Source organism: Amblyomma maculatum, chromosome 1 (genome assembly GCF_055883805.1).
Source record: "Amblyomma maculatum isolate TAMU_Amacu chromosome 1, ASM5588380v1, whole genome shotgun sequence".
Taxonomy (NCBI): domain Eukaryota; kingdom Metazoa; phylum Arthropoda; class Arachnida; order Ixodida; family Ixodidae; genus Amblyomma; species Amblyomma maculatum.
The window spans coordinates 394,696,571-394,715,095 of NC_139344.1; the positions used below are offsets into that span (position 1 = coordinate 394,696,571).

The 18,525-nt window shown below is 46.0% G+C and overlaps 1 protein-coding gene across 1 annotated transcript in view; it reads right to left on the bottom strand.

The window, feature by feature from the left end:
• Nucleotides 1–1,906: 1,906 nt before the first annotated feature.
• LOC146208617 (protein Wnt-7b-like) overlaps nucleotides 1,907–18,525 on the bottom strand; it is a 49,203-nt gene continuing 32,584 nt past the window's right edge. The window contains exon 6 of the mRNA XM_084578957.1: nucleotides 1,907–3,955. Coding sequence (XP_084435083.1) covers nucleotides 3,359–3,955 — 597 coding nt within the window. The 3' untranslated portion in view covers nucleotides 1,907–3,358. The remainder of the gene's footprint in view (nucleotides 3,956–18,525) is intronic.

An 18,525-nucleotide genomic window follows, 5' to 3' on the forward strand; every position in this document is an offset into this window, starting at 1 on the left:
AAATGTACAGGCCTGCTACTGGCTCTGTAGCTGAGCCACCTGCATTGCCTCGCGCGGACAGAAGAGAAAACTGATTGATTGATTCATAGGAAGCGGAAGGCACGGTAACTGTCTCACTTGTTTTCTGTGGACACCGCAGCCGCGCCGTAAGGGAAGGGAGGAAGGTGGGAGTGAAAGTGGAAAGAGAGAAAGAGGAGCCGTAGTGGAGGGTTGTGGAGTAATTTCGCCCACCTGGGGATCTTCAACGTGCGCTGACATCGCACAGCACACAGACGCCTCTTCGTTTCGCCTCCATCGAAACGCAGCTGCCGAGGTCGGGTTCGAACCCGGGTACTCTGGCACAGTATTCGGGCGTCTTACCACTGATTTAACTGATTTATTTATAGGAAGGGAAAGGCGCGGTAACTGTCTCACTTGATTTCTGTGGACACCGCAACCGCGCCGTAAGGGAAGGGAGGAAGATGGGAGTGAAAGTGTAAAGAGAGAAAGAGGAGCAGTAGTGGAGGGCTACGGAGTAATTTAGACCACCTGGGGATCTTTAACGTGCACTGACATCGCACAGCACACGACGCCTCTTCGTTTCGCCTCCATCGAAACGTCTTACCACTGCACCATCCCGGCGGGGCAAATAGAGAAGAAAAAAAAATAAGAGGGAGAGAAAGACGCGCGCCGCAACAACAGCTGTCGTCCACCATCTAAGCAGTGGCGAGTGCAATGACGGTCTACAACAGATAAAAATTCGATGGCTGGCTATGCCCTGTGAACCAATTATTATTATTATTATTATTATTATTATTATTATTATTATTATTATTATTATTATTATTATTATTATTATTATTATTATTATTATTGTTATTATTATTATTATTATTATTATTATTATTTAGCTGAGAACATCAGCTTCAACACTATTTGCGAACCGTCCAACCGAAAACGCTACGTTTGCGCAGTTTCTTACCGAACATTTTTCCACTGTAACGTGCACTTATGACTAACCATGAGATCTACCTTCCACCGGCCACGTATACTCAGCTTAGAATGTTTACTTAACGCAAATCAAGTAAACAGCCATATGATACAAGTTAGGCAGCAAACAAATGAGGTAAGCCATTGTTTTTTACCGCTGCTTTCACTTCATATGACATAATCCTCGCAGTAAATGATAGCATATTATCAAAAGGATGCTATTGAAGTACACGTAGGCACGTGATATCAATATGAGGAGAAAAATAGAAAAACAAATCATGTCGATAGTTTCTTAAGTTTCTATGTAACCCTTCGAGAAACGAGTGAAACCTTTGTATCCGCACGTCACTTGCATAAAAATTCTTTGCACATAAGACCATACAGTTATGGTGTGACGCATGTTCAATTTAGTAAATGACTTCACGACAGAGATAGGTCATATCTTGTACCGTCTCCCTTAATCGCACCCCTCCTCTCTCTCACTCACCCACTCACTCACTCACTCACTCACTCACTCACTCACTCACTCACTCACTCACTCACCCACCCACTCACTCACACACACACACACACACACACACACACACACACACACACACACACACACACACACACACACACACACACACACACACACACACACACACACACACACACACACACACACACACACACACACACACACACACACACACACACACACACACACACACACACACACACACACACACACACACACACACACACACACACACACACACACACACACACACACACACACACACACACACACACACACACACACACACCCACACCCACACCCACACGCACACGCACACGCACACGCACACGCACACGCACACGCACACGCACACACACACACACACACACACACACACACACACACACGAGACGTACAATCTACAATCGAGGCTTTTCAAAAATAAATTTTATTCTCGTAAAATGGTGCCACAAGCTCTATGCGGCTTGAAAGTTAGGATTTTCGACATTATCGCTTCTGGCGGATGTCCAGCCCTTTGAATAAGCTTACACATGTTCAACATTGGTGATAAGCTTACACATGTTCAACATTGGCGATGACTAATTTGGTGCCCTGAGCGGCTGCAGTAAAGTTCACATAATACCGCTGCCCCCCATCACACCCAAGACTTCAGCAAATAAGAGCTCATTTGTGCCCTTCCACCATGAGGAATGTTTAGTGTCTTCTTAGCGATAACACTTAAGCGCTGTGCATATATTACTTGTACAAAACGTATTGCAGTTCTCTAAAGTGTGCTCTGAATTTACAGTGACTCTCAACAGGGAAAGGAAAGCAAGCTGTAAACCTTGAGATATAAGCAGATAAAGCGAATGACCTTTCTTTTTTGTTTTGTTTTAGGCGCCATATTTGATCTCCGCAACGTGCCACTTTTCATCCACAAGGCACATTCATCACGCGCACAGTGACAGTACTTCGAAGAGGCTATTGCGTCCGCGTACAGTCTCGTGGCCTTAATTTCACACATCACAGGTGGTGCAATGTCTCCTCGCCATTTCCGCTGCCTTCTTCCGCTGCTGTAGCGGCAATAGCGCTCAAATGGAAGGCAAACAGAAGGGTGCGAACGAAGTAATTTGGTCAGCACAGGCCCGCGCCTTATTCGCCCTTGGCTGAAGTACGGCATCCGACAGTGAGTGGTGCTGGTGCAACAAGGCCGCTCCTTGGGTCAAAGCTGCAAAGTGAGTCTGATGCAGTGAACACAGAAAATATCACATTATTCTTAAGTAGGTCTTCAATGGGTGAACTAATTTGGGTTCAAGGCAAACGTCGTCCGGAAGAGCACCAAGGCTGCGCGTTGGTTGAGTGAAAAAGCGCATTAAAAGCTGTAGCTATACTCGGCCACGCGACTGAATTCATTTCTAAATGGTATCAATGGCTAAATACATTTTAATAGAAACTTTTTGTCCGCATTTTAACGCAATAATAAGAATAAGAATTGTCGTCCGTGAGCGAAATAGCACCTAGTAGTTGCTGATTAAAGCAGGTCATCTAAACGACTCTGATAAATTTACGACTGTGAAGCACCCTCAAGGTCTGTCCGTCAAAAGAAGATTGGTTTCGGGTGAGCCACTATCCATCACACAGCACGCACAGAAAGCATCCGGTAATGTCGACTGGGGAATCTGGAACATGGGCACAGGCTCGTCTTCGTGTACAGTACACCGGAAATCCATAGCTATGCCAAGGACACGGCGTTCCGATAAGAATGGCCTCTGAACGCAGACGTGCGCCCGAAGCACACACGACACACACGGCACGCACGATTCACAGCGCAGAATGCACGCGCGCCCAAAGCACTCCGAATCGATTTACAGCACTATAGGCGTCGGGTCACTTACAAATGCTCTCGCGCACTTTCTCCGCGCACGTGTCGCAACGCACGAAGCAGCACCAGTGGAACTTGCAGTGGCACTGCTGCGTCCTGGTCCTGTAGTGAGTCTCAAAGCCGCGACCACAGCACAGAAACCGGCAGCTGTCCGAGCCCGTCGAGGTCCTGTTGCAGACGCGGCCCGCCGTGCCCGCCGAGCCGCGCTCCACGTCTCGTACGCAGTAGTTAGGCGAGTCCTCCAGGAACACGAGGTCGCGGGGCTTGGGCTGGACCACCACGTCCGCCCACTGCACTTCGTGCGAGTCTGGCTCGTCGGCGAATGCGCTTGACGAGCGCCTCTTTGATGCCGAGGTCTTGACGGGGGCCGGACGCAGGTGCTTCTCGTGCAGCTTGAGGTGAACCGGCCTCCGCCTGTTCGGATCCAGGGAGGCCCTGGAGCGGCCGTAGTAAGGCAGTGCCCGCTTGGCGCGCCGGTAGCGCTCGACCAGGTAGTCACCCACGTGGGTGAAGGGGGGCAGTCGCTTCCAGCAGGTCTTTAGCGAGCAGGAGCCGGACACTCCGTGGCACTTGCACTCCGTCAGCAGGGTGAACTTGACGGCCTGAAATAAGGTAGGTCGCGGTGATCAGCGAGGACGTTCAGTGAAAGGATGTCCGCTCAGATGTAACGTATATACTTGCGTGGCTCGGGTTACCAACAGGCGCTTTATATGCACACAATTAAGAATTAAGTTATTTTACTGCCGATTGGCTACGATATTTATTTCCGATGTCCATGTAAGATTTCCCATGCTGCCGTCACCTAAAGGCAGATACTGTTTGGAAATTCACGGTGAGATTTAAACGCAACATGGCAGCCTTGATCGATAATTGAATGGAGAAAAATCCAGTGACCTAGGATCGTGGGCAAAGACTATGTAACCGAAGCAGCTGGTATAAATAAACGATGCATGATAAATAAATAAACGCAAGGTATACCTGCGCGATTGTCCGCCGCTTGCGGACTTTGTAACCGCATATAATGAATAAGTATTTTGTACGCACTTTTGATCAACGTCTATAGATCGAAGATCTAGCAAACGTTGTTTTTGAATACGTGTGGCCCAGTGCTATTTACGGTAGTTTATGCAGTGCAGATGCCCAACTTACTCTTAGTTATACTCAACTATTTTCGTTTCGGCGGTCACTATACAAGCGCGGCGCTAAGTCTGGCATTCAACACTCGGCAGATGAACAGTGAAACAATTGCGTTTACCTTCCTCAGGGATACGTAAGTAAAGTTCAGCTAAAAAAAATGCCTCGCAAAGAACCTCTGCTTCAAAAACTACGCTCCATCAGTTCCCTTCTTTCGGAGCAAAAATTCTGAGAGCACTGCAGAATCTGCAATGGAGAAATGCGAAAGCTTGGATGTTGTTGTTGTTGTTGTCCTCATAACATTGGGCATACTCACAAGGGGGATTGGTCACGACCAGACGGTGATTACAGTTTCTGAGATTCCATTCTGTATAACTGAGATTAGAATTTTGATAAAATTCGGTTCAGTGACAGTGATGGTTGCGGGTGGTGCATGGGCTTGCTGAAATTTTTATTAGTGAGATCAAAAATAATAAATAAATACTTAATTAGTAATAACAAACGGATTGGTTTGGTTTGTAGGGCTTAACGTCCCAAAGCGACTCAGGCGACGAGAGACGCCGTAGTGAAGGGCTCCGGATAATTTGACCACCTGGAGTTCTTTAACGTGCACTGACATCGCACAGCACACGGGCGCCTTTCTTTTAGCCTCCATCGCTTCCATCGAAAAGCGGCAGCCAAGGCGGGGATTCGATTCCGCGTCCCTGGGCACAGTAGCCGAGCGCCCTATAGCTACTGCATCACCACGGCGGGGCGGAATAACAAAAACTATATCAACGATAAAAGACAAAATTATAGCAACCAGTTATGACGGAAAACGTTTTGATCTGTAAGAACAACCAGGAGACAGAACAACCGGTGACGACAAGTGCAAGCTAAGTTTTTGTAATGAAATTTCTAAAAGCCGCTTCCTTAGCGATGTATATCGGCGACAGAAGAGCAAAAAATGTTCAGTTGCTTCTGGCTCATCACAATATTGGCACAAGGGAGAGGTTGCAAGACCAGGCCTGTAAAGGTAAAAGCTTAGTTGAGGAACACGACAGTCGCTTGAAGGAAACTTCAAGTGTACAAAACCGCCAGGTTTTACTCCTCCAAAGGAATAGAAGGTGATGAAAATCATTTATTGAAGTAAGGGCATTAGTGCAAAATTCCCGCCTTATAATATAATTACTAAAACGTGCTGCCTTGACGATCGCACAGGTTGGAAGGAGCTTAATGATCGGACCACTCAGGGCTGCTTTCGCTAAAGCATTAGCAGACTCATTGAAATGAAGGCCCCCGTGACCATGCAGGAACCCATTCTATCCTAACCGATTGAACACGAGGAGGGATGAGGAATTTAAATGTGTGACTAACTGCGACTCAATAGACGCAGATGGGGAAGTGCAGATCGATAATGAGTCGGTAAGTATTAAAGCCGTTGAATAAGAATTTGGGAGCCTACGCAGGACAAGAACTACAGCTAATAACTCGGCTAAATAAGTTAGGGTGAAATCTGGAAGACGAAGAGAAAAAGACCAGTTGCAGCTGCGCAGAGTACATCGCGCACCCCTTGTCGAACACAATCAGCGTTCCGTAGAATTGGTTTACAGGAAAGGGAACGCGCAGTATCTGTCACTCGCGGAATCTCGCTGACAAGTACATCTCGTAGACAACGCAGCAACGCTCAGGCTTACGCATTTCTCTAGTGCAGATTCTGCAGTGCTTTCGTTTTTTTTTTTTAATTTGATACTGACACTAATTATACACTTCTTTTCACTATCACTTATTTGGCGCATTAAGCCAGAAACACATCCACTTCCGGTTTACGTGACGTCACATCAATTGGACGCCAACATTAGTCGTATGGCTATTTTGACTTCTAATTTTACTTTTAGATTCATGGCTCTAATTAATTAACTAATCATCCTATTGGCATAGGTTTTTTTCTGCAGCATCCTCACATCACCCTCTATCACTCGCAACCATTCGTTTGATCCTACCTCTTCTATAAACGGCACAAAGGCCGCGGACACGTTCTGTACACGCAACATTGCCGACATAGCCTAGTAAGACTTTCGCCTTAATAAAGTTTTGATTATTGTCATCACCATCCGCCAGAATGTAGGAGCACCAGACGTGCGTTGGAGGCGTGCGTGCGTTGTGTGACAGCTGGACTAGTAGGAAGAAGTACACATATGCCAGCATTATTCGAAGCATTCACGCCATAGCAGGACGGACTCGACGTAGCTGCCTCAGTACCAGACTAAATTGTCGACTGGGATATTTGTCCCTGTGAAGTAGACCCAGGCGTGTTAGTTTCGATCAATTGACTAGCGACGAAAGACCCCTCATCTGTCGCCTCCATGAGTCAAATCAGAAACCCATTCTAGTTCAAAGAGGTAGGAAACGGGAGTGACAAAAAAGAGAGAGAGAGAGAGAGAGAGAGAGAGATAGATAGATAGATAGATAGATAGATAGATAGATAGATAGATAGATAGATAGATAGATAGATAGATAGATAGATAGATAGATAGATAGATAGATAGATAGATAGATAGATAGATAGATAGATAGATAGATAGATAGATAGATAGATAGATAGATAGATAGATAGATAGATAGATAGATAGATAGATAGATAGATAGATAGATAGAGAGAGAGAGAGAGAGAGAGAGAGAGAGAGAGAGAGAGAGAGAGAGAGAGAGAGATAGAGAGAGAGAGAGAGAAACACGAATGGAAGGCCAAGGCGTGCGCGAGCGGCAAGAAATGACGCTGGTGAGCGCACAGTGGTGTGTCCGCCTGTCTCGGTCGGCGACGGGCGCGTTACTCATCCGCACACTTGCTCGGCGACGCAGCGAGCGAGTTTATGGCTTGCGTGGGGCTGCAGCGTTCTCCGCGCAAGGCTCCCGCCGGGCTGCGAGATGAGCGATCCGCAAGAAGCAACGGCGGAGGACGCCTGCCTGTGGATGTGCGGTCAAGTCTCCCTCCTCGTGCAAGAATTCTCGCCGGGCTGCCGCCGTCGGCAAATGAAGAAGGTGCCAGGAGAGAGAAGGACTGAGAGGAGAGGTGGCACAGTCCACGAATAACGCGTATAGCCTGACACAGGTTGCGGTGTGACGACTGCTTCCGTCTGACCGAGCTGTAGAAGCGCATCTTCTTGGTACAGATGGAGGAAAAACAACGCGGAAACACGCGAGGCGATTCAATGCGTAATCCCAGCAGCACCTTTTATTGTGAGTCTTGTGGCGCAATAGTTGGCGGCTAGTCGAAGCCTGGGCATGTTGGTATGCCATTGTCCCTACAGCGCAAAAGATGTCCTCGTGCTTTGGAATAGCGATAAGTTATCGATTGCTGGGAGTAATAGATTTGGTTTGGTGAATAGGTTTAGCGTCCCAGAGCTACACAGGCTATGAGAGACATCGTAGTGGAGGTTCTTTAACGTGCACTGACAACGTACAGCACACGGGCGCCTTACTTTTCGCCTCCATCGAAAAGCGGCCGCCGCGGCTGTGATCTACGTGGCCGGGATCGGGATAGTTCCATTTGGCAGCGCGGAAATAAAGTATGATTTGAAGCAGAGCAATTAAAGAGTCGGCACAGTTTTGGAAGGGGAAAACAAGTGCACTATAAACACATAGGAAACGAAGAAAACGACAGGACAAGCGCTTGTTCTGTCGTTTCGAGTGTGTTTTTAGCGCGCTTGTTTCAAAGCAATATATCTAGCCCAGATACAAGATTAGTCGACGTAGTGATGGGTTCCTTGGTGACCAATGTCTCTTGGAGGTATCTTCCAGAGAAAAGTATCGTATAAAGTGTCGTCTAAACAGTTCCTTATGGGCAGTGCATTTGTTCTCTTTTTGCTGTTTAGACACAGAACGCGGTACAAGAATCAACATTTCCCAGGATGTCCATTCTGATGCAGACTATACGTCCTCTTTTCATCTGTACAGGAATCACCATCGCCAGTTAACTATAGGTATCTTAAAACAGCATCTCCCTTGTGTACACAATGCCTTCTCTTTGTTTTGTTTTTAATTTTTGCGTCTTGCATCTGCGAAGTTTGCATTTTGGTACGTGTTGCGGACAGGTTTTCAGCAGATGTTAAGTTAGCCATCTTGTACTAGTGAGCCATCATTGCTTCTGTATATATTTTGTTGTTTTCACATTGCACTGACAACGTTGCAGTCTTTTTTTTTTCATTCACGGAAAAATAAGTAAAACTAGTAAGTGATTTAGTTAGTTTAGTGCTGAGTTTAGTTCCTTAAAATCAACCAGCCCATCAGAGTGTGTTACCGAGTGCTTGCGTCTGACCTCACACTATATGATCTATTATGACACTCAAAATAGTACTGTAATGCATTATGACACTCAAAAGACTCAAAATAAAGAGGGAGTATACGGTCCATTAACAAGGAGCTGCGCACTCATTACTCGAGAAAGCGTTCAGTTCATCTTCGTCACAAAAACTTCGGAATAGGCAATGCCACAAGCAGTTCTTAATATCATACCTGCATTCACTGGGAACATGTTTCTTTTTTTCTTTCGCACTGAGATATGATCTAAACACGCAGACCGTAAACCTGCGGTAACAAGAAACAGGCGTACAAAAGAAATCCAACTCAAATCCTACGACTTAGCGCTAAGACTGATATTCCAGGAAAAATACGACGAGATTTACTACCACTCCTGCTTGAAGAGTCAAAACGGGACACTAACCAAGAACAGGAGGACAAACAGGAACCCATTTTAGATAGGCCCAGTCGAAAAAAACTACTGAAAATATTCTTATGTTACGACAGAATTTCTGTGAGGTTTTTGACAGGAAACCTGTTGTGACAACAGAACATTCTGTAGCAACATCAGAAATTTCTGTAGTTACAACAGAAAAGTGCTACAGAACTACAGACAACCGAAATATACTACAGAAAAACCACAGAACTACTGAACTACAGGAAAGTACTACAGAACTACAGAATAATCTGATGGTTACGACAGAACTACAGGATATTTTGTCGTATTGTTGACACAGTTCTGTAGTTTGTTTCGACTGGGGGTATACAGAAAACCCATTTCGGAAACTTCGTCCTCAACCAAATTCATGTGTGTTAAACCAGAAACGTATGTGTTGCAACAACGCTTCTACATAGAGCACGCTCCTATAGAGCACACTTCTATAGAGAACGCTCCTATGGAGTATAATTGCCATTTCAATCAACAAAATTAAATATTATTCATGGTCAGCCAGGAATCCTGTCGACAAGGATACAAATATAAAAGAAGGTCAGGAAGCGCATAAATAACTTGTAGAATTCTTGTAGAATTCAAGGCTTCTACCGTGAACTGCACGTGCATCTACATGCAGCTGGCACAAATGATCGACATTCAGCTGGAGAGGCTCTTCGTCGTGTACGATCGTTTACGACGTTTCGGCATTCCATCGTCTCTTTAAGGTTGCGCCAAAGACTGAATAGCGCCCGTGGCCGTACACATCTGCGCGTGACTCGTCAGCATCGATCTCAAATTCATCCGCAGAACTGAAGGCCTACATGGGAAACGACGTCTAAGACGATTAGCGTTTTCCTTATTCTCGCGACGTCAGTACGATGAACGGTTACGGGTGGCTCCGCAAGCTGTTCGTATATACGCACGTCCTGGGCCTCCATATTTCATGCCACAACGCAAGCCACCTGCGGTGCTCTTAAACGCACCAACATTTGTATTCGGTTCGCTGCGAAAGATAACTTTATCACCGCGCTCGACTTTATAGACGCGGTCGTGAGTGAGATTTACGGCTCTCGGCCAACTACCGTGGCCGTTTATTTATTGCGGTCAGTTCGCGTCCATAAATCGACACAACGGCCTTTTTTTCCACCTCTCCACTTCTATAGAGTACGAACAACTACAGGGGTCGCTTCCTTCTATTTGGGGAGGTAGGGGTGGCCTTGGCCCTCTAATGGCAGCCTATTCAAGAAAAAGGTGAAATGCAGTGTAAGACAAATGCCGAGTCGTGAGCGATTCCTTGTTATACGTATTCAGGGGGATAATCAGCGAGAGTTGCTGTATTATGTAGAGCTTTCGGACAAAGGGCAACGCCTGTGAAGCTCGTGATGAGATTGTGTTCAAAGGCTAGTGGCTATAGGTATCGTAATAAATAGGAGGGGTTGTGGGGCTTTCAATATTCTCAAAATGGCGGCCTACAAAGGAGCTCCGGTCATGAAGAGACTTGGTTGCCTAGAGGGTGCGCATGACAGCGATGAGATTGTTTGGGAGCTCGAGCAAAGCAGGAGGCAATGAATTTCGGTGGCAAGGGGGTAGGTAGGCGGGAGAATTCACGAGGTATGCAGGATTTTGCCTCTGCGAAAGTCGGAGTAATCTCTATAAATCAAAAGCAAGGAAAAACACAACGGGAATGAAACAACACGACTCATCATACAAAAGTTGGATACTCCAGAGCTAGTGGGGGTAAACTCGCGCAGGAAAAAGTTTTCTTCCTTTTTGCACTGCAGTTGTTCAACCGTATTATTATCATTAATCAGTGAGGCGTCAGAGCGTTATTGCGAACATACGGAAGTTCGTGTTGCGTGAAATTAAGGATCTAATCACTCAATTTTTCTATGCGATAACGCAAACTTGGGAGCGTTGTCCCCTCATCAAGCAGGGCGCTTGCGAATAGTTCGAGGAAATAACTGTGTTCGGGAGGCTAAGGCTTAATTAAAACGAAAAACGAATTGAAAACGCAAGCCAGGTTAAACCAAGCGCAACGTATACGTCACCCCGCTAAACCGGCCTTCGAGCTTCATGATACGGAAAAAGAAAACGACAACTGAATGATAAATTACTTACGATAACCATAGAAAGCGCTTTATATTTTTTTTTATGGCTAACCGCCGGAGCGTTTGAGGCTGTATCGCATTAGAGAAAACGCTGCTGCGGAGCCACGTGTTCAGTGTGCGTTCTGCTTTTGTGCATGGTAGGGAAAGCTTTGAACTTAACACAGTGCAAGGCCTTCTCTCCCCTGACAAAGAGAGGTTCACGAAACTCCGCTCAGCTCAAGCGTTTAGGGGCAGCAAAAGGGTAATTTATTTGGAGGAAGCGGAGATAACGCTAGAATCGGCAACAGCTGTCTGCGGTGCTGAATAGGATGTAATTTATTAATCCGAAAACATTTCTTGTCTCGTGAGTGGCGGGGACAGGAATTGCGGACAGATCTTGCCCGCACGAACGATGAATGGACAAAATAATAATAAAAAAGCAATGATGAGACCGGGTTTCGAGCTCACAACCCAATGAACAGGCCAGCTTCCCTGTCGTAGGCACGAGAGCATATCATCGCCGTTTTTTTTTTATTGCATGCGCTCGAAGGGTTCTTGTGTGAATATTTTACATCGCTGCACCCGATCCCGACTCGTGTAAAACTGCAGCACACATTCGCATTCTGCGGTGAATAACCAAGCTAAATACGCTATACGCCTATGCCATCTTGGCGAGTGCGGGCGAGGTCCGTGAGTGTAGTGTCTGGCGAATCCGCCAGGAGACATGACAGAACTCTCAGTGCTTTCGAATTCTCTATCTTTTTTTTTTTTTTTGCTGTCTTCTATTTCGAAACAGTGCGCGTGATGTTGCCGTAACTTGTGACATCACAGTGGTCACACCACTCAGAGTGGAGCGTTGCCTCAGCCCGATAAAACCAGGTCATAAGTTAGGTCACTGCATCCGGACCAACCAGTGTGGCGGGCTGCGGTGACGTTATGCACGGTACCATTGCATGGCGGCTAATCAGTGTGCAGCAGCTTTACGCCGAAGACGCCACCGTCGAAACGGTGGAACGGAGAAGAGGGCCCATAACAGGTGCCGCTGCAGAACCAAATGTTGCGAGCGCAGATGAGAGGCTGTACGCTCGCAAAACACAATAGCTCCCATTCTGAACCACCCACAACGAGTGAGATAGCAAAACTGACCCCAGAAAGCGCAGATAATTTCGCTGAAGGCTGTTCGGTCCTCCATGTGTCGGTCAGATTATATAACTGGTTTCGAACACGTCATAAGCCCTGTACACATGTGGGGCCTGGCCTAGACCGATAAAAACTGCAAAGAATTTCATGATAAGCTCGCCATTTCCTCCATGATCTGCGAATGACGTTGAAGAACCCTAGGTGGTCGAAATTTCAGGAGTCCTCCTCCTCCACTACGGTGTCTCTGATAGCCTGAGTTGCTTTGGGACATCAAACCCCATAAACCAAATCAAACTAATCTTTGAATGTCTTACTTCAGGTCGTTAATTAAGCTTTAAAAAGAAGAAAACAGCAAACAAGAAATAAGGTCTAGGGGCCATAGGAAAAACTCCAAAAAGCGAAATATGGTAAGAAAAATAGGTCTGTCATTTTCTCTATACTTCATTGCTGATATTGCTCGAGCATTTTTATTACAAGCGCTCCCTTGCTTTTAAAACCTGGGATCAAATGCAGTAAACTATTCCTCTTAACCAGTAAGCAAATATCTGAAGTATAGCGGTGCAGGAAAGGTATAATGGTGATATTTTCCACTGACTCTATTCGGCTTTCCTCATTCTCCGCTTCTCCTCTAGCATATTAAGGCAGAGAAGCGGCATTGAAGCACAAAAGAAAGAAGTGCTTAAAAAAACAACAACAACTGAAATATTGTTGTTTATCACCGCTAAATTAAAGCGACCCAGCAGCACCCTCCATGAACCGCAGCGAGGTCTAACACGTGTGGCAAGCTTGCGACAGGAGTGGTACGTGTTTCCTCTTTCTTTTTGGTGAGCTGGTGGGATTATAGTCGGCGACGACGACCTCGCACTGCGTAGGGGAAATAATAAAGAGGTCTCGAATAAACAACTCAGGAAGTTGAGACCTGTTGTTGAGCTCGCTTCGAGAATGACTCTTTTAGGCACGCAGCGTCAAAATTGTGCTCTCGCCTAATTGTACATGTACCCACAATCATGTCCGGTATTTAAGGAGCCGCTGCTGCCGCATAAATCTCCGGTCGGTTCGGGTTTTAAGGGTCAGTGATTTATGCAGCGTTTAGGGTCGCGTTCTTTTTTTTTTTTCTTTTTTTTTTTTGATACAGTACGCGCGCAGCGTGAAGCAGTGGGAAGAAGGTAAACGGTGGTAATGAGAAGATAATCACCGAACTTACGCTTTCCCTACACCTGGCCCTCATGTCGTACCTTGGTCTTCAAATTACGAGACCCTGTGGGGAAGGGGTATGTTTTATTTTCATTCCTTTCTATTCGTATACCATTTCAGTATCTCTCTTCTTTCGTCTCTAGATGAGGGGGGGGGGGGGGGGGGGGGGGTTCTGCGTGGATGAGTTCGTAGTGCCAGTTACAGTGTGGACAGTGTACTTCGCCTCTTTGAAACTTTCACTTAGAAAGATTGCATCTAGGAATTTGTCGTGCGAGGAACGTCGCGAGTGTATCGATATAGGCGCTTGCGCCACTTGTGGACGTTTTTAAAGCATTCCACAGTTTACGGCACCCGATAGTGGAATTCGGCATTGTCAACGCATGGGTCGTCGTCTTGCACAAACACGCAAGATAACAAGTTTTACGTTTGCGCTATATCGATAGTAATGCGGTTTCTTTCTCGGTGTAGTTGTTGCCGGTAACATACGGCACTCCACGGCAGCAGATGAGAGAAAGTTTGCGAAACGATGAACTTAGGCAAGTGCATAGTGTATACGCTCCAACTTTAATCCACGGTTTTATTGTTGCGACAGCCTATTTCTTAAACTGCGTCGTTTTTGCTTGCCTTGCACGTAACACGTGTTGAAGCAGCTAGTTGGAGAGTCTGCTACTGCTCACTGCAGAAGCACGGCTGATATGAGCGTCTATTTAGGATCCAATGCTCGTGAGATGGAGCGAAAAATGGTAGGGGTAACATTAAGAGATAGGAAACGTGCAGAGTGGGTCAGAGAAATAACTCAGGTTACCGACATTATAGTGGAAATCAAGAAGAAATGGGCATGGGCAGGACATGTAGTTTGAAGAGAGGATAACCGATGGTCGCTTAGGGTAACAAACTGGATTCCAAGGGAAGGAAAGCGTAGCAGGGGGCGGCAGAAAGTTAGGTGGGAGGATGAGGTTAATAAGTTCGCAGGGGTCAAGTGGATGGAGCTAGCACAGAACCGGGTTAATTGGAGGAATCCCATTGACTGTTTTGGCCATTGACTGTTTTGGCCATTGACTGTTTTGGCTCTAAATAATTAATTACTGCACATAAACAAAATTTTTCACACAAATTTTTTTCATTCTCTACCTCATGCACCCATTCATTTACTCATCAATCAATTCATTTCTCGACAATTACGGTGTGACACCCTCCGCGGATGCACAAATCCTCTACACACTCATGAGCTTCTAACGGTTTTCGCCGTAATGCTTTGATGTGCTGTTTTTTTAAATATTTTTATCGCGATAGCAATAACGCTAGGTTTCGGTCCGTCGCGTAGTCCCGGGAGCAGGGGGAGAAAACATTTATTTATAATTAAATGATTTGGGAAGGGAGGTGCGTATGGTTGTGGAGCTGAGTGACAGACACTATTCCGGGACGCCATCGGCCGCCGCCGCTGCCCGAGCTCTCTGGACCAGGGCACGCTGGGTCTCCAGGTCCGAGCTGGACAGGGCCGCCTACCAGCCCTCTCTAGTTAGCTGTTTTATAACTTTTATTTTTGTATTTTGCTGGCAGGCCCACGCCATGTGGTATAGGTCAGTATACTTACCTCAGAATTTACACCTATACCCGTAAATGTCGGGTCCACGTGTTTTAGTATGGCGGGATTTAGAAAAGACCCGACTTGGAGCCGTCTAAGGTGGCATTCCTCAGATTTGTCGAGACCTTTGGCGGGTCCCGGAAGTGCCCTCCTGCAGAGGCGTAAATAATTGGTAATGTCTGCATAAGTTATGAGCGGGATTGGTATGGTTGCCTCGGTAGAACCGGAGGATTGAGCGGAACCCCGGGGGTGGAACGCTCGGGTAGCCGCGTGAGCGGTCTCGTTCCCCTCCACCCCCTGGTGACCGGGCATCCATATAACCTGTTTTTTTACTAGTAGCCGAATATGAATTTTTCGTATATGCCAATAATATTCTGCGGGTGAATGGTGCTATCCTACCCCGCACGTAATTTCGGCAGGCCTGTTGCGAGTCCGACATTATAGGCTGCGTCGCAGTGGGTGGCGGCCAGTGCAATCGCCACTTCCTCCAACATTAGCGCGTCGTTTTTTTTTTTTACTGAGAGCCCGTTCACCTGCCTTCCTTCGTGCACAACAGCAATGATGCAGGTGCCATCCTTAGTGGGACCCGCTGCATCCACGTAATATGTGCCTGTGTTACTGCCATAGTTTTGCATAAATTTGGCCCTGGCTTCACGCCTCCCCTGATTATACTCCCAATTCATGTTTCTGGGGAGCGGCTTAACAATCAAAGTTTTTCTTCGCGGTTGTTCAAGGTCAAACGTGTCAATGGCCAGAAACTCAGCAGTCCGCTTCTTCGTATTATTCTTCGTCTTCATTTTCTTCTTCGTCTTCATTATCTTCTTCGTCTTCTTCTCTGTCTTCATCTTCTTCGTGTTCGTCTTCTTCGTCTCTGCCTTCTTCGTTTTCTTCGTGGCTGCTCAAGGTCAAACGTGGCCCTTCCCGGGCCACGTTTGACCTTGAGCAGCCACGAAGAAAACGAAGAAGAAGGCAGAGACGAAGAAGACGAACACGAAGAAGATGAAGACAGAGAAGAAGAAAAAGAAGATAATGAAGACGAAGAAGAAAATGAAGACGAAGAATAATACGAAGAAGCGGACTGCTGAGTTTCTGGCCATTGAGTTGGCCTTGACAAATATCCCTAGTAATATTTCAAAGGTTATTTTTCTCTCTGATAGCCTATCCGTGCTGTCATCGATCGAAAATTCGAGGGCACTCTGCTTTGCCGTTCTGTTTATCTTTTTTTTTCCTCCTCACGTTACAGATTTGCGTTTTCACTGGGTCCCTGGCCACTGTGGTATTACATATATAAAAAAAATCTGTCCTTTCAATTACATATATTGAAAGGGCAGATTTTTTTAAGCAAAATCCGCTCTTGGTGGACCTCTTGCTCCGTGCATACCTAATACCGTTTACTTAACGTTAGCACGATTTAAAAATTTCCAAAGTCTCCATCACCTCAGTCACGAGCCTCTCCTTTCTGCACCAAATTACCAACGCCTCAGATGGCCTTGGCGTGGCCGCATGTGTGTTTCAAGGCTATGTGAAGTATCTATCACTCTCTTGCGCTGCTGATTACCGAAACTAAATCTGTATTTATGTCGTTCGGGGCTATCCGCTACTAACCTCTGTGAGTCTTGCAAAGAAATTGAATCCATAGATCATTTTTTTCCACTTCTGCAGGAGGTTCGCATCTCTCCGCAAACTTTACTTAGCGGCTTCCCTTTCGAGATTAGGCCTTCCACTAACCACTCCAGTTCTCCTCTCCTTCGAGGCAATCGTCAAGAGATATACCTTAAAATCAGTGTGCGATTCTATCCATAATTACATAATTTCAACAGGTAGATTACTATGCTAGCTATGAATTCATTGCTTTTTATTTTCCTTTTTATTTTTTACAGATTCTAGTTAAACACCCATATTTAGCTGAATACTCCAGTCCTTGACCAGTTGCAGACCTGAAGCCTTGGTCGCACACTGCAGCCAAACACACTCCGCGATGACGATGGGTATTTACAAGAGGGAGCAGGATGAAGATGAAGCAGCACGTTCAGCCGTGTGGAAGATGAAGCGCCACACAGTGCTCACACTATTTACAGTCTACAATGCACCCTGGCCAATCCCCCGCCGTGGGTATGTGCCATTTTGTCTGAGGTCATCATCATCATCATCACCGGCAGCTAATGCTTTCTCTCCACATTCGATTCAGCAGCATTGAACCCTTCTCATTTATATGTGGGCTGGTAGCTTACGCTCTTGCGTCGTACTGTTAAAGAATGAGCTTAAGTGTCCCCAATAATGTAGCACCTCACACTGATAGGGCGGGATAGAGGAATAATGTAGTAGGCAAAAGGAGCTCCCGCCGTTGTTATCGCAATTCAACTAGGGTTAACCGGAGTTAAACCCCAACTAATGTTTTTTTTTTTTTTTTTTTTTTTTAATTTCAGCACTTACTAAAAAAAATCAAAGAAATATATAGCTCTTTTTTTCTCTCTTTTCTGCATAAACCAGTTTGGATTTGCCATCTGCGGTCGGGCCGCTCAGCGTTGCTTTTCCTGAGTGGCATTCATTTTGCAATAACATGACTGACGGCACTGCTCCAGATGCACGTGGTTACGCGGAGATATCGGAACGCTGCGTGAATGGGCCTTGTGTTTGGCGACAACAGACTAGCGCTGTGCTGCGTTCTGGACCGCCTCAATCCCCGCCCTCTGTGTTCTCGCTCCTTACCATATCGTCTCTTCAAAAAGAGTTTTATTCTATGCATACAAAAGAATTATGGTTGCGAGCAAATTAACAAACTATGAATATTGGTTATATAAGCGCAAATATAGGGCATTTTAATAAACACAGCGTGATGAATAAAATAAAGTAAATCTCAATGAACCTAGAGCTGCGCTGGCTGAGAAAGCTTAATATTAAACGGGACTCGAAGTACATGAAATATGCGAGTATATGGGCTACTTCGTGCTCTTGAAAAAGAAATCACCGCGGACGCTCAGGTACGGAAAGCACATCTGCATGAGACGAAGTTCACGTATTCATTTTAATCGATGCCTGCAACTGCTTTTTTTAAAGAATTTCTCTTATATCTTAAGTCGCTCTTGAAACGAATATATCCGGTTATAGGCGGCCTATGCCTCGTTCAAGAGCATCTGTAAATATTCTTCGATTATTTCGCTAGGTAAGACATTTTGATTAATTTGTATTTTCTGCTCTAGACGGCATGTATTGGTGTAACGCCGTGCATAAGCGACACATAGGGCACCCATCAACCACCAGCAGCGTGGCAACGTCACTTCAGCACACGGCTCGACTCCCAGCGGGCGTCGTTGAAACAGAAGC